We start from the raw sequence: 24,753 nt of genomic DNA, 5'->3' as shown, positions 1-24,753 counted from the left end.
ATACTTACCAACTGGAAGGGAAGCTTGAAGAAGTGAAGGTGACTGAAACCTTGAGAGAAAGTATTCATGATATCATGGCAGCATGAATGAGAGTCAGGGATATATACTGGAAGAAAAGTGGATGATGATTAACTCCAAAAGAAGCTAGATACAATCCAATGACCTGAAATCCTGAAAGAGGACAGTGTCTAGTAAAGAAGAAAAATCCTAGGAACTGAATATGCTGAACATGCAATTGTAAAGAATACTTACTAGTGGGGAAAAATGGGAGACCTGTTTACAGATCTGTGTCTTCACACACAACTTTCCAAAAAGAAAAACTATAGAAAGTGGGGAGGGACAATGGAGAAAGGTGCATACAACCAAAGACTGATACTGCCATTGCAAGAAACTACGGTAAGCATTGTGTCAGAAAGGATAAGGGTCAAGAGGAACTGAGGCTTGCAATAAATAGCCCAAATAAGAAGACAATATTTTCAGAAATAAGTGATATTTTTTTTAAAGCCAAAGTATAGAAATCTATTGCAAGAAAAAAAGGAATAATGATGAGAAAGCAGAATTTTAAAATAGTATTTTCTGCTAATCTTCACTCAGAATACAAAGCTCTAGCTGGCTATGGAATAAAGAGAAGAGAAGAGAAGAGAAGAGAAGAGAAGAGAAGAGAAGCAAAAACTAGCAAAGGTGAACACAAAACAATTAAATAATATCTGAGTATTCAGGTCCGCTTGTAAATGTAAATGTTCCTTTCTTCAAAAAAGGGAACAAGAATAATCTGGAAGATACAGACCTGAGCAAAATCCTGAAGCAGATTATTAAACAGCATGTTTATGAGCACTTGCAAAGCAACAGTGAACAAAAGCCAATTAATTTGACCTGCTTTTCTAATAGAGTTACTAACCTAACAAATCAAGGGAATGCTGTGGACATATTGTATTTGACTTCAGCAAAGCATTCAAGAAAGTCTCATGATATCCAAATTAATAAAATAATAAAATACAGAGTAGATGCCACGCTATTAGATGGATTCAGAACTGACTGAATGATGACATCCAGGAAATACTTTTAAATAGTTCCACATGAGCTTAAGAGAACAGCATGAAGTGGAGTTCAAGTTCCCATCTTGAACAAATATCAGTTGTTTGATATTTTTCTTGCTAATGAATAAAGGGATTAAGGTTTGATTATATTTGCAGATGACTCAAAGTAACAGTGACTATTATTTTAGAAAAGAAGAAAAAAAAATACAAGGTAAGAACAAGTTTGAACGACAGGCTAGAAAGAATGGGATGAATAGTTATTCATCCAGATGAGGCTCAGAGTCTCCTCGAACCATAATGGGTGTCATATAAATTAAATAAATGGAGAAAATATAAAAGCCACAAATATAAGATAGAATAGATCGGGCTTGGCCGTACTGTGTGGGGAATGGTTCTAGATGATATAGCATATCATAAATTGAATATGATGCAGCCGCTAAAAAGGCAAATGCAATTTTGAAATGTAGACTCCAGATCATGATAAAAAATTGTCCCCTCTATTTTCCCTTGTCCAGACTTTAGTTAGAAGTCTGTATCAAATTCCATGGGCTGCAGTTTAACATCAACAAATCAGAATTCTGGGGAGAACTACCAATATAGCGAGGGGCCAGGGAATCAAGTCCTGCAAGAAGTGATGAAAGGAACTGGGTACATGTTGTTTGATGGGGCATTGCCATACAGATACCAAATAAGAGTAGACACCAACCTACTAGTTAACTGTATAAATGGTTGCACTGAACCGTAGAATAGCAAACTAAAGTGGACCATCAGAATAATCATTTCCAGTGTTTCTGGCAACACTTTTTCCCAGTTTACAGAAAAACTGAAGTAGAGAGAATAGCTAGAGTACAGATAGAGTTAGTTTGCATTAAAATTAGCTGATTGAGATACATTGTACACCATGGAACTGCTCTAGGTGGTTAATGGTGCAATAGACCCAGGCTATCATCATATAAAATCTATCTTGCATTTTGCCTGACAGAATTAATTCACCATCTGCTTTGCAACTAAGAATCATGAAAAAGATTAACAAGCTTGTTACATATGCATACTTAGCATATGAATATATTAAGCTTCTATGTGAAAAGTCAGATCCTTGGACTATATAGCCAACTTATATTTTATTTACCAATAGCTGGCAAAATTCCTGACTTATTTATTTACTTGTATATTATATATTTCCAAAGAAGCGATCATCTAGCTACAGTATTTCTGATATAACTGCTTTCCATATTTTACATTATGTGTTATATTAATTATTAGTCTATCTGCTATTAGTTGAATAGCCATCTACAGAATGGTACTATCCCATCAAGTCCCCCCAGGCCAAGCAGAAGAATTATAATTTTTTAACAGTTATAATTTTATAGCATGCCATTCTGATATTTCATCTTTTTTAAGGTCATTGTGTAAAAAAATCCACATTCTATGGATGTGCTAATTATTATTACTTATGTTCCTTTGTTAATTTTGTTTTAACATGAATATACAAAGATGAGAATCAGGGTCAGTTTTAACTGAAACTGAAACAGTTTTTTATATTTATAAAATATAAACATAGGTAAATAGATATTTCAGGACTAACTTAGAAGGCCTGTAATTCCATTGGAACGTGGGGGATGGAGAACACTACCGTAGTAAGAGTTCTATATCTTATAACTATCAACCTAATTTGCTTGACAAGTAGATAAACAGGGAAGGACCTCCTATGTTGATCTCAGAAGTGTAGCTTTTGACTGTTGAGTAGGATACCTTACATCAGGGGTGTCAAACTTGCAATGTCATGTTGCAACATATCATGACTTTTTTTCCATTGCCGGCAATGGACTGGGCACGGTTTCAGCATGACGCATCCAGCCCGCGAGCCGGAGGTTTGACACCCCTGCCTTACATAGAGAGAGAGGAGGTCAGGTTGTCTCATTATGCTAAGCCATAATGTTATTTATAAACCATGACTAATATCTTAGTGTTCAGTTGAATCCAGCAATTACTGTTTATTCAACCATAATGAAAACAAATTATAGCTTAGCATAGTATGCAAAGTCAGATCCTATGGATATTTTTCCTTTAACTGGCTTGACATTTTTTAATACCACCTAATATTTGAGTGGACTGCTAGAACGACCTCAAGATTTCGGAGATGGGGTGAGAGGGGAAATGTATGCCTATGCTATCTGGCCTGTAAAAATCTGGAAATAATTATTCCACCAAATGGTCATCTGAAATTCTGCAGCTCAGGTAAGTGGACTGGTTAAAAGAGGAAGCATGGCTAAGTATTATGGTATGAAGTGGCCATTTAAATGCTGCGTATTCTCATACATTTGAAATAATTTTAAAATCTTTATTTTTACTTAAAATATTAAGGAACTTCAAAAATAGGATATATCCTTCCTTAACAATCTGCAATTAAGTAAAAATCAAGTGGTAATTATAAGAAGTAACACTGAACACAACACATACAGAAAAGAAAAATATAACAAATTAACACTTGGACATCACATTACAAATCTGCATAATTTAGTAAAGAATTTAGCAGCTGATAGAATCATTTTCTGTTGATATCAGCTGATGGGAATACAGTAAATTAGATACCTATCCAGAGTTCTTCCAGTGAATTAATTCAATTTCACTTAATTGTTCAAACCAAATTCAGTCTATAATTAATACAATAACTATTATTCAGTAGAACCAGTGATCATTAAAAATAACAGCTAGATACAAATATCACACTTTTTATTCACCCCAAAGAAAAATGGACTTGAATTTAAGAATCTTTCAATTCTAAAAGGGGTTGATATACTAAAGTATTATAAATATTAATAAAGTATTATAAATATTGATTCTCTGTGGGCGCGCCTGCCCTCTGGAATCAGCTTCCAGTTGAGCTTCGGATGGCTCCTGACCTTCGCTCGTTTCGCCGCGACCTGAAGACTTGGTTGTTTGAATAGGCCGGCCTGGACTGAGGGATTGGATTTTAGAGTTAAATTTTTTAAAAATTTAAATTTTAGAATGTATTTATTACTTAGGGCTATTTATTTAATCTTATTTTAATTTTTATATCTTGTGTGTTGTTAGTGTTTTTTGCCCTGTACACCGCCCCGAGTCCTTGGAGAGGGGCGGTATATAAATCTAATAAAATAAATAAATAAATAAATAAATATTGTCAATCTGAAACTGCAAACATCAGCTGAAAGAAATCCTGGATACTTTCTCCTTTTCAAAAAATACTTGTACATGCGCCTGTGTGTTTATTTATACATATGTCTATATATACCTGATGAAAGAAAGTGTAAGATTCCCCATTTATAACATCAATTGATCCCAATTATCTCACATATGGAAATATACACACCCATATGTATATTACCTTCAGAAAGAGATAAAAGCCCCGTTTTATCCATAATAATAACCGTGCGTAATAAGCAGCGAAAAATTGACCCAGATTCTCCAAAATTAACTCAATTTTCAGAATTTTGCATAACACACTGAACCACAGATGAACCACACAGTACATTTTCTAATCATACACCAAGCAGGAAATTAAGTTTCTCAAGTTTTGACTTATCATGCAATCGTGGAATACATTTATCTTCCTGCCACTAGACAAAGACAATTATTAACGGCTAAAATTATGTTAACTCTATTGCTCCAAGTAATTTCCTCTCCAATGTTTATGAAGTTCAAATCACGAACCATCAACACATGAAATTTCTTGGTTCTGCCCGCTACAAAAAAAATGCTACTTTAAGCATTTTTCATGCCACATAACGAGAGGAAACAAGTCAGAAACCCCTAATGTTCCCGAAAAAAAGAGGTGAATCAAGGACGAAGGCATGGAAATCAGACATAGCCCGCCACCTCTAAAAGTTTCAGCAGTCATTGCCGGCACTGAAATGTTTCAAGCTTCCTTGCCGGACCGTCTTTTCCGAGACAGAAAGGAAAAACCCTCTGGCCCTTCAGGCAGTTGCTTAGTCGCCTTTGCTTCGTCAAGGACCCCAGGTAGCGTTGCTGGGCAAAACGAAGCTGAGACGCTGGGCCTAAGTAGGACCGGGGGTGGGGTGGGGATGTTAGCGTGACTTTATTAGTGGTTTGCCTGGCTTATGGCGCTGGAAATGGACCCGTTGCTCCACGCCTTGAGTTATTTCAGGCGAAGGAAATTCCAACTCTGTTCGGATCTCTGTTCCCAGTTGCTGGAAAAGGAGCCTGGCGATCAGGTAATGAGAGACAGGGCAGGAGCTGGAAGCGTGGATGTGATGTTTCCGAGTTCAGGGAAAATGTAAAACCGGGCCTTGGGTGGATGCCTTGATTTAGTAATTACTCTTTTTTTATATCTGCAGATATTTGCTTTTCGGCACAAGCGTTTTGTAAAATCTGCGACGGTGCCTTTCCTGCATTTCATATTCTGGGTAGCGAATTAGCTGGAACAAGATAATCCAGAGGGTTTTAACTCCAGCAGTGCTCATAACTGGAAACGCTACCCACAAAATGTCAATAATGCAAGAAAAATTATAGTTTAATGAAAAAATATAGCTTATTATTTAGATAATTTTGAGACAGGTTACAATCCAATTAATAGCTGACATGATTTCAAATGCAGTTGGTTCTCTTTTAACAACCACTCATTCAGCCATCATTCTAACTTGTGATGGCGCTAAACAATTGGTACTTAATGTCAGCCCTTAAAATTCCAGCTGTTGTAACATCTTGAGGTCACATAATTGCCATTTGCATCTTCTTTTCCGGCTTTCTACAAGCAATCAGCCAGCAGCAGGAGATTGCAAATGATGATCATTTGATGTCCTCACTTAACAATGATGCAGGATTTGTTTAACGATGGCAACTGGAAATGCCAGATGTGCTATCACTAAGTAGCATGGTCTTGTGATGTGCTTTATGACTTGCTTAGTGACAGCAATGTCTGTTCCAAGTACCATCATTAACTGATGGTTAACAGAATTAATGGAATGTGCAGATGACTGGGGGACAAGGGAAAGAAATGCAGCCTATCTGATAAGAGCCTGCAGTCAATTAATGGTCAGACGAAGAAACTTAGGGGAAAAACCCCTAATTGATCAGACTCTTAAAAGTGACAGCAGGAAGTTTGTGCCTTTAGACTGCAAAACTGATATTGGCCATTCCAGGTAAAACATACAGGACACACAACTGGATGAGCGAAATTTACTTTATTATGAGACTAATTTAGCTGAACCTTGTACCTCTGTAGTTACAAACACCATTAAGGTGCTGGCCTAGAAACCAAGAGACCATGAGTTCTAGTCCTGCCTTAGGCATGAAAGCCAGCCAGGTAGCTTTGGGTCACTCTCAGCCCAACCCACCTCACAAGGTTGTTGTGGAGAAAATAGGACGGAATAGTATTAGTAGGTTTGCCACCTTTCGTTATTTATAAAGTAATAAAGGTAGGATGAAAATCTAATAAATAAGGATAGCATATAAGGCAGGTGCAGTTTTGCCCCACCTATTGTATCATAAGAAGTTTGTTTGGTCCAGAGGCCTTTATTAGGACTGTCAGATCTAGGCTGCAAAAATCCAGATGGTCATAGATAGGAACAGAACATTACAGGAAACTCTTACTTGGCCTCTATGCAATGATACTGACTGTGGTTTATTTAACCATAGTTTTAATAACTATACTAGTCTGATAAAAACAATGTTTTTAAAAACATACAAATTGCAGTTGCTTTATATCAGCCATGTCAAACTTGCGATGTTACGTGACGTCGCACAACGTATCGGAGCTTTTTCGCCATTGCCGGCAGTGGGGTGGGTGTGGTTTCCTGATGACGCTTCTGGCCCACAGGCCAGCAGTTTGACACACCTTGCTTTATATTATCTTACTCTGTGTCAAAACCAAACCAACCACATTGTACCTGAGCTTGATGTGTAAACTCTGCAAATATGTAACTATCTCTCATGATGTAATTAAAACTAAAATGTTATCTAGGATAAAAGCTTCAACTATTTGCACATCTACAACAAACATTGAAACTAATGAAGCCAAAATAACATCATGTTTATGATTATGTTGTCATTTTCCACCTAGGGATGCTCATAAGTTTACTTAACTGAAATTCAGAACCATATTAAGAAGATTTATAGAACCCCTAGCAGCATAACCAGGTCTTGATGGCCTTTCAAAAAAATTAAAAGAGATGTGGCCAATCTAATTTCAGGAGTAAGGATGTTCTGTAAGATGAGTGCAATAACTGAGAAGGTACTTCTCTGGGACTCACTAATGTAGGTCTCTAGCTGATGGGACCTGCAGGATACCTTCTCCGTGAGTATGAGGTAGGCACAACCGTCCCGACATGTTGCACGATGTCATGTGACGTTGCAAGTTTGACATGTCTGAGGTAGGGTGTTACAACCAGGGAGAGGCCGTTCCTCAGAACTCGATTTAAAAGTATTCTGCTGAAAAGACTAAAAGCTGTTTGCTGCAGAAACCAGCTCTGCACTATAATTCTTTTAGATATATAAGTGACTTATCCATACTACAGAATTGGAACGTATCTTACAAGATCTTCAGAACATTAAGGGTTGAAATATAAACATAAGCACAAGATATGTTTCTTACTATTGTTTATGGATGGGTAGTGCTTAGTGCCAAGCAATGTATTATGAATTTGGAAAGAAAGTGAGATCAAGCTTTCCTTCCTAGAGTAATCTTCCTTTTTTAAGCCAGCAAGCTATTCAAATCAAAGCTGTCCTCGCATATACAAAAACTCTGCCTTTAACATGCCTTAGTGTAGTTTCAGTGGCTATTCCTGTCCTATACACAATAAGATTTTGCACTTTTGATAAAGCAATATTAAATCTATGGTTCTCATTGTGTTATATCACCCTTTATATGTGCATAGACTGCATAGTTATGTTTCATCACTTCCTTTTTAGGAAATTGTTAAAAAAAAGGGCATCCTGATTTTTCTAAATGTATCATTTTAATGTAGAGTTGCCTTTGTCTTTCTAGTACAATTTTGTTTTTTGTTTGTATTTAGTATACATTCTGATTTTACATGTCTCTTGTTTTCAGTGAAAAGTCCATAAGGTGATTTCCAATCACTGATAAATATAGTTGTTGATCTTTTTCTAATTAATTTTGCCATCTCTGCTAAGTCCTCCCACTTTTACCAATCATTTCTGTTTTGTGGCTATTTAAGAATCTTTCCATTTTTCTCCACATATAATACTCTATTAGGCTTTTGGGGTTTCTTTCTTCATTCTTTTTCTTTATACCCTTAATCCATTTTGTCTTTCCATAACTTTAATAACATAGGCATATTACATTTATTTTGTAAATTCCATCCATTTTTCCCTTTGATATCAGATAATCAATGCAGGCCTGGTTTGTTTATTTTATTCCACATTTATTCCTAGTCAAAATTTTAATAAAGCTTTTTGCTGTTGTTGTTTTTTTAAAAAAAATTAAAGGTGTTACTTTCCTCTCTATTTTACGTTTTGTAAATTCAGAAAGAAGGCTGACTCACCAAGTAGTTATATGAATCCATTCTTAACCATGATAATGGTGAAATGTGCATTGTGACATCAATTAAATGTACTTCTGATACTTATTAGAGAGCAGGATTCAAGAAATTTAGTAGGATTTCCTTTTAAGTAAACATACGTACTTTATTTAAAATTAATTTTTGTGAAAGAATCTAAATCAGCTATTACTGCCAGAAATAAGCTTTCATGAACCTTATTAAACTCATTGTAGCTTCTTTGTTTATATCTATAGCATGACCTAAAAGGAACATGTTTCTGTCCTACTATCTTGGTTGATCATCCTGATTGCTTGCCTAATCTGATTACTGTTCTTTATGTTCCATATGTCAGTTTAAAGACCAGGAAACAGTACTGATTTATAGTACTGAAGTACACACAAAAAAGTAGATGAATATCTTATGTTGAATTGCATAATTTTATGGTTTTATTTGCAAATATACATAATATTTTGATTTCAGATTTTGATTTTAAAGAAATGAAAATTTCTTAACTCATCCTAATATTGTATTTCACTCCTGATTTTCCTTTCATGCCCTTTGAAGACATAATGAATACAATGAAAAGATGGAGAGACATCATCTTAAAATATTGTTAGAAATATTGTTAGAAAATATATGTGTAAATTCATACTAATTGATAAAAAAAATCTTCATTCTATCACTATGTATTCATTAAGTGACCTTGGGCAGGGTCTCTGCTGTCATATCCCTTTCTGATGCCAGGAAAGCATCTTTGAGCTTAACTTTACATACCCAAGTTTATTTTTGTTATATCAACTGCTATATAGTTTGAGAGCCACTTTGGTATGGTAGTTTAGACATCAGACTAGAAACTGGGAAATTGTGACTTCTAGTCCTTTGGCATGAAGCTAGCTGAGTGACTTTCGGCCAGTCACTTTCTCTCAATCCTAGGAAGGAGGCAGTGGTAAACCAAGAAGAAAACTACAGCAATGTGTTCAGACACTCTCTAAGAATCGGACATGATTGAACAGAAGAAAAAGGTTTACTGTAAACTTTACTGTAGTTTATTTTTTCTTTTTAACGTCAGCAGTTAAGTAGTTTCAAATCTTTGTATTTAAAACTAAGCATGTTGCATTGTGCCCTACAAGTTTGACTGAAAAGTTGATTGCAGTGTTCTTAGGGGGAAAATACCAATTCAAAATGAAACAATGCTGTTCTATCTCTTTCCCCAACGGTGTAAATATTGCCATAGCCTAAAAGACAGTGTTAAATGCTTTACAGGGTAAATGGTTAAATATTCATATTTTTCCAACTTTTATTCCCTTATCAAAACTGATAAAAATTCTTTAGATTACTGCAATGCTCTGTTGCATGGGTCTGCCCTTAAATTGCACCCAGAAACTTCAATTAGTCCAGAACATGGCAGCAGTTCTGGGTGTCCCTGGGTTTGCCCATGTAACACCTCTGATGTCTGAGCTGTATGGGCTTTTAGTTTCTTTTCAGGCGCAATTTAAGGTGTCAGTTATCATCTTTAAATATCACATATGGCCAGGTTATCTGCAGGACCACCTTTCCCTTAGGATATCTCTACCCATCGTACTAGGTCAGATAGGTGGGCATGCTTCTAGTCCCTTTCCTTAAATATTGCCCTCTTGTGGGAGCTAGGAAGTGAGCCTTTTCTATGGCTGCCCCTGCCCTGTGGAACACGTCCATCTGAAATTTGGCAGGCCTCCACCTTTCCAGCCTTCCGTAAAGCATTGAAGACCTGGCTTTTCCCACAAGCACTAGAATAACATGAGGTAACTGTATATTGGAAGCTTGGCTTTGGCACCACTTTTGTTTTTTTAACATGTTTGGTTTTTATAATTTTATATGGTTTTTACATTGTTTTAATTTTTGATTTGGAGCCCCATAGATGGACAGCTATATAAGTGTTTTAAATAATTAAATATATAAGCCAGTGAGAGATTTGAAGTGGAGATCACCATAGGTTACAGAGCACTTCACGCAAATGGAAAGATTCATTTTATACTTCCTCCTCACAAACTAGTATTTTAAGAGAAGCTACATACTAATTTATATGACATATATTCATTTTCTAATAAATTCTGGAAAAAATATACGAGATTAAGCACTTCGTTTACTGTATTTTATTGATTTAATCTAAATAGGTTTAAAAGTGTTTACTACTTTCAAAATATATGTATTTCAATCTGCATTACATCCGAGTTTATATTTTGTCAAAACATAAACTCAAGTGGTTTGTTTCATTTTTCATTACATGAATACAGCTTTTGTGGTCTGTAAGCTATGATTTATGACTTAGTATGTTGTGTTTTATTCAGTAAATCATTTTCTAGGAAACCTGGATTAATATGTACGAGCCCCGACTATATATAGAATTTCTAAATCAGTCATTGTTAGTTAGTGACTGAATTTATATATAAAACTAAATTAGGATATATGGTTGAACAAAAATTAGTGGCCAAGTTTGCGCATAATCAATAAATCACATTATGGCTTAGGACAGAGAAATAACAGTTATATCATCAAGCTGTCTCTTCGCCAAGAGAAAGGGAGGCCTCTTCATGTTTTTGTTTATATTAAGTATACTTTTGTTTTAAAAAGAAGCAAGATTCACTAGGATTCTATATGATTCCCATTTCACTATTTTAGTATTAGATTTGTTCGCTGCCTTGAGTTATTTATAAAAATAAAGGTGGGATAAAAATATAAAAAACATTATGTGGAAACAGGTTTTTCAGCTATCATTAATGTTATAATATTTATTGGGACTGTCTATTAAAATCCTCTCAACCTTTTTGACATATTTAAATGACTTCATACAGTTAGAATTGTGTTACAAAATAAATATCGTATAGGCTCTAATTCCAAAATTGTATTTTTTAAAAAAAGGAAAATGAATCAGAATAAAGCAGGCCTGTAACAAATGCTCTTCTCCAACCAAGTACTTTATTAAATTTGTTATTTGTGCTTAAAGCAAATAAACCTCCACCCTGCCATCAGGATAAATTAATGCACGAGATCAGCGTATTATTCCTAGATTGATGTGTTTCTGAAGATGTCTGGAAAGAATGAGGGAAGAGGCAATTTGGGATTTTAGTTGCCTTTATTGCTTCAGGATCTGGCTGCTGAGAGCGATCACATGATACAGCATGAGGCAGCAGCATGCAACGTAGAGTCAAATTAATTTGTATGGAGCTCTAAAACGCACAAATTTATTTATTTATTCAATTTCTATGTCCACCCATCTCAATGATTCCTGGCGGCTTATAATTAATATATATTACAGTTAGAAATCCCCTTCATGGATTACTGCCTTGTCGTGGCGAAGGGGCTTGCGTAATTCAATGAAGCTATGAGCTATGCCGTGCAGGGCCACCCAAGACGGACAGGTCATAGCAGAGAGTTCTGACAAAACGTGATCCACTGGAGAAGGAAATGGCAACCCACTCCAGTATCTTTGCCATGAAAACCCTATGGACAGTACCAAAAGGCAAAACGATATGACGCTGGAAGATGAGCCCCTCAGGTCGGAAGGCGTCCAATATGCTACTGGGGAAGAGCAGAGGGCTAGTACTAGTAGCGCCAGAAAGAATGAAGCGACTGGGCCAAAGCCGAAAGGACGCTCAGCTGTGGATGTGTCTGGTGGTGAAAGGAAAGTCCGATGCTGTAAAGATTTTTTCTCCATAGGAACCTGGAATGTAAGATCCATGAATCAAGGAAAACTGGACGTGGTCAAACAAGAGATGACAAGACTGAACATTGACATCTTAGGTATCAGCGAACTAAAATGGACAGGAATGGGTGAATTTAATTCAGATGACCATCAGGTATACTACTGTGGGCAAGAATCCTTCAGAAGAAATGGAGTAGCCTTCATAGTCAATAAAAGAGTAGGAAAAGCAATACTGGGATACAATCCTCAAAATGACAGAATGATCTCAGTTCGAATCCAAGGCAAACCATTCAATATCACAGTAGTCCAAGTCTATGCCCCAACCACCAGTGCTGAAGAGGATGAAATTGACCAGTTCTATGAAGCACTACAGCACCTTATAGAACTAACACCAAAAAATGATGTTCTTATCATCATGGGGGATTGGAATGCTAAAGTAGGAAGTCAAAAGATAACTGGAATAACAGGCAAGTTTGGCCTTGGAGTGCAAAATGAAGCAGGGCACAGGCTGATAGAATTCTGTCAAGAGAATACGATGGTCATAGCAAACACTCTTTTCCAACAACCCAAGAGACGGCTCTACACATGGACATCACCAGATGGTCAACACAGAAATCAGATTGACTATATGCTCTGCAGCCAAAGATGGAGAAGCTCTATACAGTCAGTAAAAACAAGACCAGGAGCTGACTGTGGCTCAGACCATGAGCTTCTCCTTGCAAAGTTTAGGCTTAAACTGAAGAAAGTAGGGAAAAGCACTAGGCCAGTCAGGTATGAATTAAATCATATCCCTGTTGAATATACAGTAGAGGTGACAAATAGATTTAAGGAATTAGATCTGATAGACAGAGTGCCTGAAGAACTATGGACAGAGGTTCGTGACATTGTACAACAGGTAGCAACCAAAACCATCCCAAAGAAAAAGAAATGCAAGAAAGCAAAATGGCTGTCTGAGGAAGCTTTGCAAATAGCTGAGGAAAGGAGGGAAGCGAAAGGCAAGGGAGAAAAAGAAAGATACACCCAATTGAATGCAGAATTCCAGAGAATAGCTAGAAGAGATAAGAATGCCTTCTTAAATGAACAGTGCAAAGAAATAGAAGAAAACAATAGAATAGGGAGGACCAGAGATCCTTTCAAGAAAATTGGAGAAATGAAGGGAACGTTTAATGCAAAAATGGGCATGATAAAGGACCAAAATGGCAGGGACCTAACAGAGGCAGAAGAGATTAAGAAGAGGTGGCAAAATTACACAGAAGAACTATACAAGAATGAGCTTAACGTCCCTGATAATCACAATGAGGTGGTCACTGACCTCGAGCCAGACATCCTAGAATGTGAAGTGAAGTGGGCCTTAGAAAAGCTGAGCAACAACAAAGCTAGTGGAGGTGACAGTATTCCAGCTGAGCTATTCAAAATCTTAAAAGACAATGCAGTAAAAGTGCTACACTCAATTTGCCAGCAAATTTGGAAAACTCAACAGTGGCCACAGGATTGGAAAAGATCAGTTTACATTCCAATTCCTAAGAAAGGCAGTGCCAAAGAATGTTCAAACTATCGCACCATTGCACTCATTTCTCATGCTAGTAAAGTCATGCTTAAAATCCTACAAGCTAGACTTCAGCAGTATGTGGATCGAGAACTACCAGAAGTGCAGGCAGGATTTCGAAGAGGCAGAGGAACTAGAGATCAAATTGCCAACATACGCTGGATCATGGAGAAAGCTAGGGAGTTCCAGAAAAACATCTACCTCTGCTTCATTGACTATGCTAAAGCCTTTGATTGTGTGGATCATAACAAACTGTGGCAAGTTCTTAAAGAGATGGGAGTACCAGACCATCTTATTTGTCTCTTGAGAAACCTATATGCGGGTCAAGAAGCAACAGTGAGAACTGGACACGGAACCACTGATTGGTTCAAAATTGGGAAAGGAGTCCGGCAAGGCTGTATACTGTCGCCCTGCCTATTTAACTTATATGCAGAGCACATCATGAGAAAGGCAGGGCTAGATGAATCAAAAGTTGGAATTAAGATTGCCGGAAGAAATATCAACAACCTAAGATACGCAGATGATACCACTCTAATGGCAGAAAGTGAAGAAGAACTAAAGAGCCTCTTGTTGCAGGTGAAGAAGGAGAGTGCAAAACTTGGGTTGAAACTTAACATTAAGAAAACCAAGATCATGGCATCTGGCCCTCTCAATTCCTGGCAAATAGATGGGGAAGAAATGGAGGTAGTGACAGATTTTATTTTCCTGGGCTCCAAGATCACTGCAGATGGGGACTGTAGCCAAGAAATTAAAAGACGCTTGCTCCTAGGGAGGAAAGCCATGGCAAATCTAGACAGCACACTAAAAAGCAGAGACATCACCCTGTCAACAAAAGTGCGTATAGTCAAGGCTATGGTCTTTCCAGTTGCAATGTATGGTAGTGAAAGTTGGACCATAAGAAAGGCTGAGCGCCAAAGAATTGAGGCCTTTGAACTGTGGTGCTGGAGAAGACTCCTGCGAGTCCCTTGGACTGCAAGGCGATCAAACCGGTCAGTCCTAGAGGAGATCAATCCTGACTGCTCTTTAGAAGGCCAGATCCTGAAGCTAAAACTCAAGTACTTTGGCCACCTAATGAGAAGGAAGGACTCCCTGGAGAAGAGCCTAATGCTGGGGAAGATCGAGGGCAATAGAAGAAGGGGACGACAGAGAATGAGGTGGCTGGATGGAGTCACTGAAGCAGTAGGCGTGAGCTTAAATGGACTCCAGAAGATGGTAGAGGACAGGAAGGCCTGGAGGAATGTTGTCCATAGGGTCGCGATGGGTCGGACACGACTTCGCAGCTAACAACAACAACAACACAGTTAGAAATATTAAAAACATTTTAAAACAATAAAACAGTAAGACCAATAACAACTCTAAAACAACTCTATACATACATACAGACAGACAGACAGACAGACATACAGACATACATGCGCAAGATATTTAGCCAGGAAATGGGGCATTCAGCACCCCAGGCTTGGGAATATAGCCAGGTTTTTAGGGCCTTACGAAAGGCCAACAGAGTTGGGCTGTACTGATCTCTGAAGGAGAATGTTCCATAGAATCAATAGGTGCTACTGCAGAAAAAGCTCACCACCTGATCCTCATCAGCCAACATTTTTGGCTAACAGGATCTGCAGCATGCCCATTCTGCTCAACTTGGTTGGATGGCTAGAGACTCTTGAAAAAAGGTGATCTCTCAGGTACCCTGGTGCTAAGCCATGGTGGGCTTTAAAGGTAACCACTGGGACCTAGAATTGCACCTGGAGACACACCGGTAAGCAATGCAGCCCACACAGGAATGGTGTTACCTGTGCCTTGTGCCTAGCATCCTTTACTATCTGCTCAGCTGCACAAATCCTTTTATTTCCCTATCAAAATGTAATTAAATATTCAATAGCATCACCTACAGATTCTGCCTAATTTGAAATGGAACACATTCTATTGCTTATGGGTGAGGGAGGCAGTAGACTACATGATAAAAACATCTCTCCCTTCTAATGTAATATTGGGAGTGACTGAGCATTTGTGAACATCTGTCAACTGGATGAATGTGTTCTCTGCATTCTTCTTGAGGTCTTCCTCACGTATTTCTCTAGTTCTTCTGACATGTTTTCTATGTTTAATGCTTGCATTGAAGACAGTAATGCAGCCAAGATCTCTGTATCCCAACGACCATTTTATTTTTTCCTTTCCCACAAGCGTCAGATAATCTACAGCTGGCCTATTGTGTTCTATTTGATTTTTAAAACATTGAATGTATTTTGTAGACATTTTAGTTTACTGGGCTTTGTTTCCTCTCCGTCTCTATTTTAGGCTGCTTGGTGTTTAAAAATGCGAGCATTAACTGAAATGGTTTATGTGGATGAAATTGAAGTGGATCAGGAAGGCATAGCTGAAATGATGCTGGATGAAAATGCAATTGCACAAGTTGCACGTAAGCTGCATTTATATGTGCTCCAAAATACATTGGAAGAAGCAGCTCATGATTCCCTCCCTAGGACACTAACATTCCTTTTCATTGGTTAATTTCTTTTCCCCCCCAAAGCTGCTCTATGGAATGAGTGACTGCTACTACTTAAACTATTATCTTGTATTTTATTTTCTTTAAAATTATTATCTTCAGTTTTGATAACATAGTACATTTTATGTCAATTAATATTACAGTTTAGAATTCAACCATGCATTTCCTATAAATAATAAGTTGTCTTTAGTAAGTAAATAATCTCCATGTACACTTTGTATTCGATCAATACCGCAACAAGCTTAGAAATTGATTTTCAAGCAAAATCCTCAGTACACTAATTAAAATCTCCAGTTTTAATTACTTTATTATGAATGTAATTCCAGTGCTTCACAGTTAGCATTTTGTTTGCATAAGGGAATTATCTTCTCTTTACAGTTTTGACTGATTCTGAGTCCACTTAACCATGCTGTGATTAAATGAAGCAGTGCATTTTTAAACAAATAATAGTGTTAAATTTTATTTGTGGCACTTCACTCCTCATCTGTGCTTTGAATCTTCTCTCTCTGGATTTTATTTTAAAAAACCTGGGAGATGGACCAAAAGATAAATGGTAAAAGAAACATGTATAGGAAAGTATCTATAAAATGTAAACATCATGATTTTATTTTGTTTTGTTTTGTTTTGTTTGTTTGATTGATAGGACCTGGTACTTCACTTAAAACACCTGGAACTGGTCATGGTGCTGGGCCTAGCAAGGCAATCAGGTATTATTGTACTAAGTTTCTTAGTGGAGCTAACTAATTTGTTATTTTTTCTTTGTATTTAAGTGATAATCATCACATAGAATTATAACAGAAATAAATAAATGTATTTTATTTCCTATGTTTTGAGACTAGCTGATTTGAGCTTTTTTTAATTGTCATCCAGGTGGCAGCTACTATGTACTTGAATTCTTTTCATTCGAACTGGTCAAGATAAGCTTTTAGAGCTGATGGGTTTTTTTTCTTTTTCCCTCCTCAGCCCTTTTCATTTTGCCCTATATTTTGTATATTGTAAGCCTGAGAACTAACAGGAGTTATCTGATTATTTATATTTTTAAGTTATTCTAGAAGTCTTCTTGCCAAAGAATGAAATTTTTTAAAAAATTGAGTCGCTGTAAATATATTTTATAGGAATCATAGCAGTTCTTCACAGCTCCTTTGTGGATCAGAAATGCCTGTTCTTAAGTTATAGTCATGGACTGAACTTTGGGTCAAGAAATTACTCAGCTGTGTTTTCTTAAATAGACATATAAAATACATTGTTAATTTTTTACCCCTCCCCCCAAAAAATTACCAGTGTGATATCTAGTTGAAATCAGTTTTCCAGACTACATTCTATGAAATACCAGCATTCCTCAGAGACTTAATAAAGTTCTGTGAAAAAAAAGTCATTGCTTGCTTTTTAAAATTATAAATAGACTAGCTGAAGGAGAGCTTCAGTCTATTTGTTAATTTTTCTTCTTTAATGTGTTTTGCTCTAAAGGATGCAAAGTTAAAATGATTTTTATTTCTCTATAGTTGGACAGAAAGTGCTGGGATATTTTTCTGTCAAATTGTGGATGACAAATCCACAATTTTCTTATACTCCTTAATGAGATAAGAAGCTAGTCAAGGACTAGTAGGTATGCATTTTGTCAATACATTCAAAGCCCAAAATGTTCTATAGACAAATAAATTTGGGAAACCATTACAAGCATTAAAAGTGTGAACAAAAATAGCAATACAAAAAGAGGTATCACATTGTAAAAGATAACATAGATGATCTTCCTCAAAATAATAAGAATTATGTAAGTGCCGTTTAATGGGGTAGTGAGTAAATCCTATAGGAGTGTGTACTTAATAATGATAAATGTAATTGAATAATAATGATAAATGTAATTGAGTTAATGTACATGTATCTATACTAAATAGTTCCATATGGCAATCTGTACACGTTTTGATTTTGCAAATAGCAATAAATGCTTCTGTTTATCATTTTATGATTCTCTTCCATCTTTGGATCATTTCAGGCCAGTGACACAAACAGGGCGACCCCTGACAGGTTTTGTACGTCCTGGCACACAGGCTGGGAGACCAGGTAGCATTGAACAAGCCTTAAAGACTCCAAGAACTGCTCACACTGCCCGTCCCATGACTAGTGCTTCTGGGAGATATGTCAGGCTTGGAACAGTAAGGATCCTATGTTTGTACTCTTGGAAATTGGAGCTACATGTATACAGGATAGGAGGACTATTGCTTCCCCCCCCCTTACTCTTTTTTCTCCCTGCTATCTTACTAACTTATTAAAACTAACAGCATTTTTATGTCTGTTTACATGATTGCACTTTTGAAAAATATGTTGTAATCTGTATAATACTAATAGACTTTGCTCATTATTGCTTAAACCGATGAAGATCAAATGTTCCGTGAAATACACAAACATCCATTTATGCATGGTAATGAGTTAAAAATACAGTTTGGTATTAAAGTCCTGTAAGCCCTACTGAATTTAACAATGCTTTATATCGTATACATTTGATTAATAAATGAATAAATATTATGCATTCACGGTTGCCTTGTGTGGAATTTTCAAGCAAGTAATAGTCTTTTTTACAGTTTCGTATCTGCCCTGCATGTTACAGATAACAAATGATATGTTCCATATTTTCCTTTATTATTTCCATTTTATTGTCCTCATTATTATGTTGATTACTAGTGTTCTTAATATTTGTAATAACTATTAAAAAAATTAGTAACGTTTCATTCCACCCAAGGACCTTTGTTATTGAGTAGTTTAGACATGTTAACAGTAGAAGAAAAATGTGAAGCGAATAAATATTTTTTTCAAAAAGGGAGATTCCTATTGATTACACTTTACTGGGGGCTGTCTGAGTTATATGACTCTGGACGGGCACTGGAGAATGAGTTTCCTGAAGCTCTATTGCCATTGTTGTTGCTGAGGAGTGGATGAGAGTCTAGTTGACTCAACTCTAGGAGCAATGACAAGAGCTGGGAATTGTGCAAGTGTCACAAATTATCCTCATGTATTATTTTTTATAGGCAGCATATTGATTTTTCAGAATTGTATATTGTATTGGCAATTATATTTCAAACGTGGTATGTCATTTAATTTGATGCTTTTTCCTACTGCAGGCCTCGATGCTCACTAATCCTGAGGGTCCTTTCGTAAATGTATCTAAACTGAACTTAAATAATTATGCCCAAAAACCAAAGTTGGCAAAGGTATGTGCTTGTTTAATATACCATTCTTGATTTGTTTATTTTAAATCCTTATCTGTTAATTAAAACATGTTAATAGCTTTTGTGTTTTTACTATTTTGTTTCAAGAGAGACACACAAATTCAGTATAGTGCAATTTCTCAGCCACAATAAAGCAATTTTCAGCCCCTGAGTAGAAAGACTCATGCAACCTGCACCAAGGCTCTCAGAGCCTCCCCTATATGCCTGAGACACCCTGTACTTCTTACCTTACCTTGCTGCCTCTCCACTCAGGAATGAAAATCCTCCCTGCCAAAATCCAAGCAATATTTTCAGCCCCTAAGTGAGGAAAGATATTGGCATACGGCCTGTACCAGGCCTCTCAGGGCCTCCCCTACACCCCTGAGACACCCTGTACTTCTTACTTTACTGCTTCTCCATTCAGGACTGAAAATCCTACTTTGATTTCAATTCCCTTTCATTTCCAGAGGCTGGGTGAAAGAGCTCCCCACTGAAGGATTTCAGCTCCATGCCTACTTAAAGGATTTCAGCTCTGTGCAAACAGGCATGAAAGATTTCAGTTCCATGAAAGCAAGCATGGAGCCAAAATCCTCCTTCAATCAGCTTTTTCAGGCAGTGTTGTGACTCAGGGCCAGCCTGTGGGTCCGACAGCCGGCTCCGACGTATCGGAGGACTCAGATGAGGGGGAGGAGGGAGACGAACCGGCTGATGATGGTTTGGAGGCTTTGCAGAGTCCTCAGCCGGGGACCTCTTCTCAGCTGCGTGAGCCCGAGAGTGCGGAGGATGATGACCCACAGCTGGCCCTGTTCAAGGACGCCCGACGCAGGAGGCAGTCGAGCAGGAACAAACAAAGAAAGGCTATGGGACTCCTCGGGAGGAGGCACAGGGAGACCACGCCCTGAGCTCTCTATAAAAGGAGTGTTTGGGGAGGGGCTGGTTGCTGAAAGCAACTTTTCCGCTTGAGAAGACAAGCTCTAGTGTTTTTGTTAACTGCGTAATTAAATCTTGGCAGAAGCCTTTTAGCCTTGGACGCTCTCCAGTCTCTTCTTTCTGATAAGGGGTTTGTTAGAAGAGGGCTGGTTCAGAACAGTTTGCTTTCAGCCTCCCACCCCTTACAACTACGATGGAGCAGCTTCTTGCCGAGAATGCTCAGCTCACCCAGCAACTCACTTTGCTGGCAGCTCAAGTGGGGCAACTACAAGCCCAGGTACATGCTGCACCCCCACCCAGGAGGAAATGTCAGATAGCTATGCCGGATAAATTTGCTGGCAATCCAGAACTGTTTCCTGCCTTCCTGGGACAATGCCAGCTTTTTATCAGCGTGAGAGCAGCTGATTTCCCCACTGACCGAGATAAGGTGGGTTTCGTGTTGAGCCTTCTGTCGGGAGATGCAGCTCGTTGGGGCACGCCTCTGTTGGCACAGCCTAGCCCTTTGTTGGATAACTTTGGGGGGTTTTGTGACCATATGCGCCTCATGTATGAGGACCCAATTAAGGCGCAGACGGCCACCCGACGCCTGAAAGCTTTGAAGCAGGGTCAGCGCCCCCTACAGGCCTACATCAGCGATTTCCGGCTGCTTAGCCAGGATTCCGCCTGGAATGAGGCTGCGCTCGTGGATGCCTTCCAGGATGGCTTGTCGGAGGAGATGTTGGATGAGCTGGCCCGCGTGGACATTCCCTCAGACCTGAATGGGCTGATCCATCTTTGTCTGCGGATCGATGCCCGGCTGCAGCAGCGAAAGAGTCGCCGTGCCACCCCACAGACCCCTGCCGCTCCTGTTGTGCGTGAGCCTCCAGTCCAGAGGGAGGAGCCAATGGAGCTGGGTGCCGCCAGGTCCCGTCTATCGGAGACGGAAATGGACAGACGACGATCGGGGGGGTTGTGTTTTTACTGTGGGGACCCTGGACATTTGGCTGCTTCTTGCCCGAAGAAGCGTCAGCGGGCGTCAGTGATCAAGCCTGCCCCGAGAAAGTCCCCTGCTTTGCTGTCGGGAAACGGCCCGAGCCCGATCTAGATGGTGTGAAAGATCGGGCGACCCACAACGACCACGCCGAGCGACGCCGTTCCGATGGTGCCTGTGAACCTCCACGGCATTTGATTCTGGAGGCACGTCTGATCCTTCCTGGCAAGCCAGAGGGGATTCCGGTCCATGCCTTAATTGACTCTGGGGCTACCACTAACTTTATGGATTCGGCCTTTGTGGCCAAATGGGCTGTTCCCCAGTGTCCAGTGGATCCGCCCATGCTTGTGGAGACCATCGATGGTCGAGTGCTCCTGTCCGGGCCTATTACGGCCGCCACGCAACCCGTGTGTATGGCCATCAGTACCCATGTGGAGGCCATTCAGTTCTACGTCACTTCGGATCTGCACTTCCCCGTGGTCTTGGGACTGGCGTGGCTCCGGGCGCATGATCCACAGATCTATTGGTCTCAGAACTTGGTCACCTTCCCAAGTTTGCAGTGCATGGACCACACCCGCCATATCTGTGCCGGCCAGGTGGAGGGTTCCCCAGGGGTTTCCTTGCCTCCCGAACTGTCCGACTTTGCTGACGTGTTCAGCGAGTCAGAGGCGGACCAATTACCCCCGCACAGGCCCTACGACTGCTCCATTGACCTAGTCCCTGATGCGCCTCTCCCAGTGGGGCGTTTGTACTCCATGTCGGAGCCCGAGTTGGCTGCATTGCGGGACTTCCTGACAAAGAATTTGGCTCGTGGTTTCATCCGGCCCTCGTCCTCGCCAGTGTCTGCGCCCGTGCTCTTCGTCAAAAAGAAGTCGGGCGAGTTACGGCTTTGCTGTGACTACCGGAAACTCAACGCCATCACGGTGCGTAACCGCTACCCGCTGCCCCTCATCCCCGAGCTCTTGGACCGACTCCGGGAGGCTAAGATCTTCACGAAACTGGACCTGCGTGGAGCTTACAACCTCGTCAGGGTTCGGCCGGGTGATGAGTGGAAGACGGCGTTTGGTACTCGCTATGGACATTTCGAGTACACGGTGATGCCGTTTGGCTTGACCAACGCCCCCGCTGTGTTTCAGCATTTTATGAACGATATCTTTCGGGATCTGTTGGACCAGTTTGTCGTGATTTACCTGGACGACATCCTGATTTACTCCCCGTCGCGTGAAGCGCATCATCAGCATCTCCGTCAGGTTCTGCAGCGCCTCCGGGAACATCGGCTGTTTGCCAAGTTGGAGAAGTGCCAGTTCTACCAGGTGACCATCGATTTCCTGGGTCACCGCATTTCTCCTGAGGGCATCGCCATGGAGCCGAGTAAAGTCGAGTCGTTGCAGAGTTGGCAACCCCCGCGTCGCGTGAAGGACGTTCAGCGACTCCTTGGATTTGCCAACTACTATCGGACATTCATCCCTGGCTTTGCTGCCTTGACAGCCCCCCTCACCCGGCTCCTGCAGAAGAAGACTCGGTTCCAGTGGAACGCCCCCGAACAACAGGCGTTCCAGGCTTTCAAGGACGCCTTCATGAAGGAGCCCATCTTGAAACATCCCGACCCGCAATGGCCGTTTGTCGTGGAGGCGGACGCCTCCGACATTGCCATTGGGGCCGTGTTACTCCAGGCGACGACGCCCAGCGGTACCCTTTTCCTTTGCGCGTATCACTCTTGGAAATTGAACCCCTCGGAGCGCAACTATACCATCTGGGAGAAGGAGCTGCTGGCCATCAAGGCGGCGTTCGAGGCTTGGAGGCATCATCTGGAGGGGGCGCGGCATCAGATCGAGGTCCGGACGGACCACAAGAATCTGGAAAGCCTGCAGACCGCTCGGAATTTGAATCAACGCCAGATCCGGTGGTCCCTCTTCTTTGCGAGGTTTGACTTCCGGGTGCGGTACATACCAAGCGGGCACAACCAGAGAGCGGATGCTCTGTCCAGAAAGCCCGAATACACCCGAGCGGAAGACAAGCTTCCGCCCAGGACAGTGATCCCCGTCGAGTCTTTTGCTGCGGTGCGGGAGCCGGTGGATATACGGGCTCGGATCCGGGAGGCGCAGCAGCAGGAGGCGTGGGTGGCTCAGCGGAAGGAAGAGGTGGGGCCAGATTCGCCTTGGTCGGTCACGGATGGACTCCTGTATTATCGTGACCAGCTCTATGTTCCAGGAGGGCCACTCAGGGGACTCGTCCTCAGCCAGTGTCATGATAACCCGGCTGCGGTCTTGGTCTCCCGTACTTGGTCTCCCGTACTTTCTGGTGGCCCCGAGTCCGACACGATGTCCAGTCTTATGTCACCTCCTGCATTCCTTGCAGGCAGGCCAAGTCAGCGACAGGGGCCCCGCCTGGTTTACTGCAGCCCTTGCCAACACCCAAGAGACCCTGGGGGGCTGTGTCCATGGACTTTCTGACGGATCTACCCCCATCCTCCGGCTTCACGACAGTGTTTGTGCTGGTGGACATGCTGACCAAGATGGCGCACTTCATCCCTTGTCGCGGCTTACCGTCAGCTCGCGCCACTAGTCGCATGTTCATCCAACAGGTGTTCCGGCTGCACGGCCTTCCCGATAGAGTCGTCTCCGATAGGGGGGCCCAGTTTACAGCCCGCTTCTGGCAGGAGTTGATGCGGGCGTTGGACATTAAGGTTTGCCTCTCGTCCGCGCATCATCCACAAACCGACGGGGGTACCGAGAAGGTCATCGGCATCTTAGAGCAGTATCTGCGCTGCTACGTTAACCTGCAGCAGGACAATTGGGTGGACTATTTGGCCATAGCCGAGTTTGCCTTTAACAACTCGCAGCACACCTCCACGCAGATGACACCGTTCTTGGCCAACGTGGGTTATCACCCCCGGTTTTTCCCCCTTTCTCCCGTGGACTCATCGGAGCCGGCAGCGAACGAATTTATGACGGAGTTACAGGCGATCCATCGGTTGGTGCGACGGCAGCTGGAGAAGGCCAAGGCCGACTACAAGAGGTTCGCCGATCGGACGAGAAGGGATACGCCTCCACTATCGGTGGGGGATCGGGTCTGGCTGTCCACCAGGAACCTACCATCCACTCGGCCGGCGAGGAAGCTGGACCACCGTTACCTTGGACCGTTCCCAGTCGAGGCCGTCATCAATCCGGTCGCCTATCGTTTAACTCTGCCACGTTCCCTGCGCGTGCACCCCGTCTTCCATCGGTCCTTGTTGGTCCCCGAACAACCGGCCTGTCCACTTCGCCAAGCGGAACCTGCCCCATCAGGAACTCGTGATGTAGGCAGCACCCCCGAGTACGAGGTCGCCAGCATCAGGGATTCCCGCTGGCTGAAAGGTCACTTCCAGTACCTGATCGAGT

General features: G+C 40.9%; 1 protein-coding gene across 5 annotated transcripts in view; it reads left to right on the top strand.

Moving 5' to 3' along the window:
• Window positions 1–5,137: 5,137 nt before the first annotated feature.
• The window catches only part of TTC8 (tetratricopeptide repeat domain 8), a gene marked incomplete at both ends in the record, with an annotated part of 41,324 nt that continues 21,708 nt past the window's right edge, over window positions 5,138–24,753 (top strand). For 2 of the 5 annotated variants that reach the window (XM_083349778.1, XM_083349779.1), the window contains 5 exons: window positions 5,138–5,251; window positions 16,063–16,183; window positions 16,914–16,977; window positions 18,264–18,423; window positions 19,387–19,476. In XM_083349778.1, coding sequence (XP_083205904.1) covers window positions 5,138–5,251; window positions 16,063–16,183; window positions 16,914–16,977; window positions 18,264–18,423; window positions 19,387–19,476 — 549 coding nt within the window. Of the gene's footprint in view, window positions 5,282–16,062; window positions 16,184–16,913; window positions 16,978–18,263; window positions 18,424–19,386; window positions 19,477–24,753 lie in introns of all 5 variants that reach the window. The other 3 variants (XM_083349780.1, XM_083349781.1, XM_083349777.1) reach the window with 2 other exon arrangements.

Source organism: Vipera ursinii, assembly GCF_947247035.1.
Source record: "Vipera ursinii genome assembly, chromosome: 1".
NCBI lineage: Eukaryota > Metazoa > Chordata > Lepidosauria > Squamata > Viperidae > Vipera > Vipera ursinii.
The sequence above is the reverse complement of the archived record's forward strand: the minus strand, read 5'-3'. Positions and strand labels throughout refer to the sequence as shown.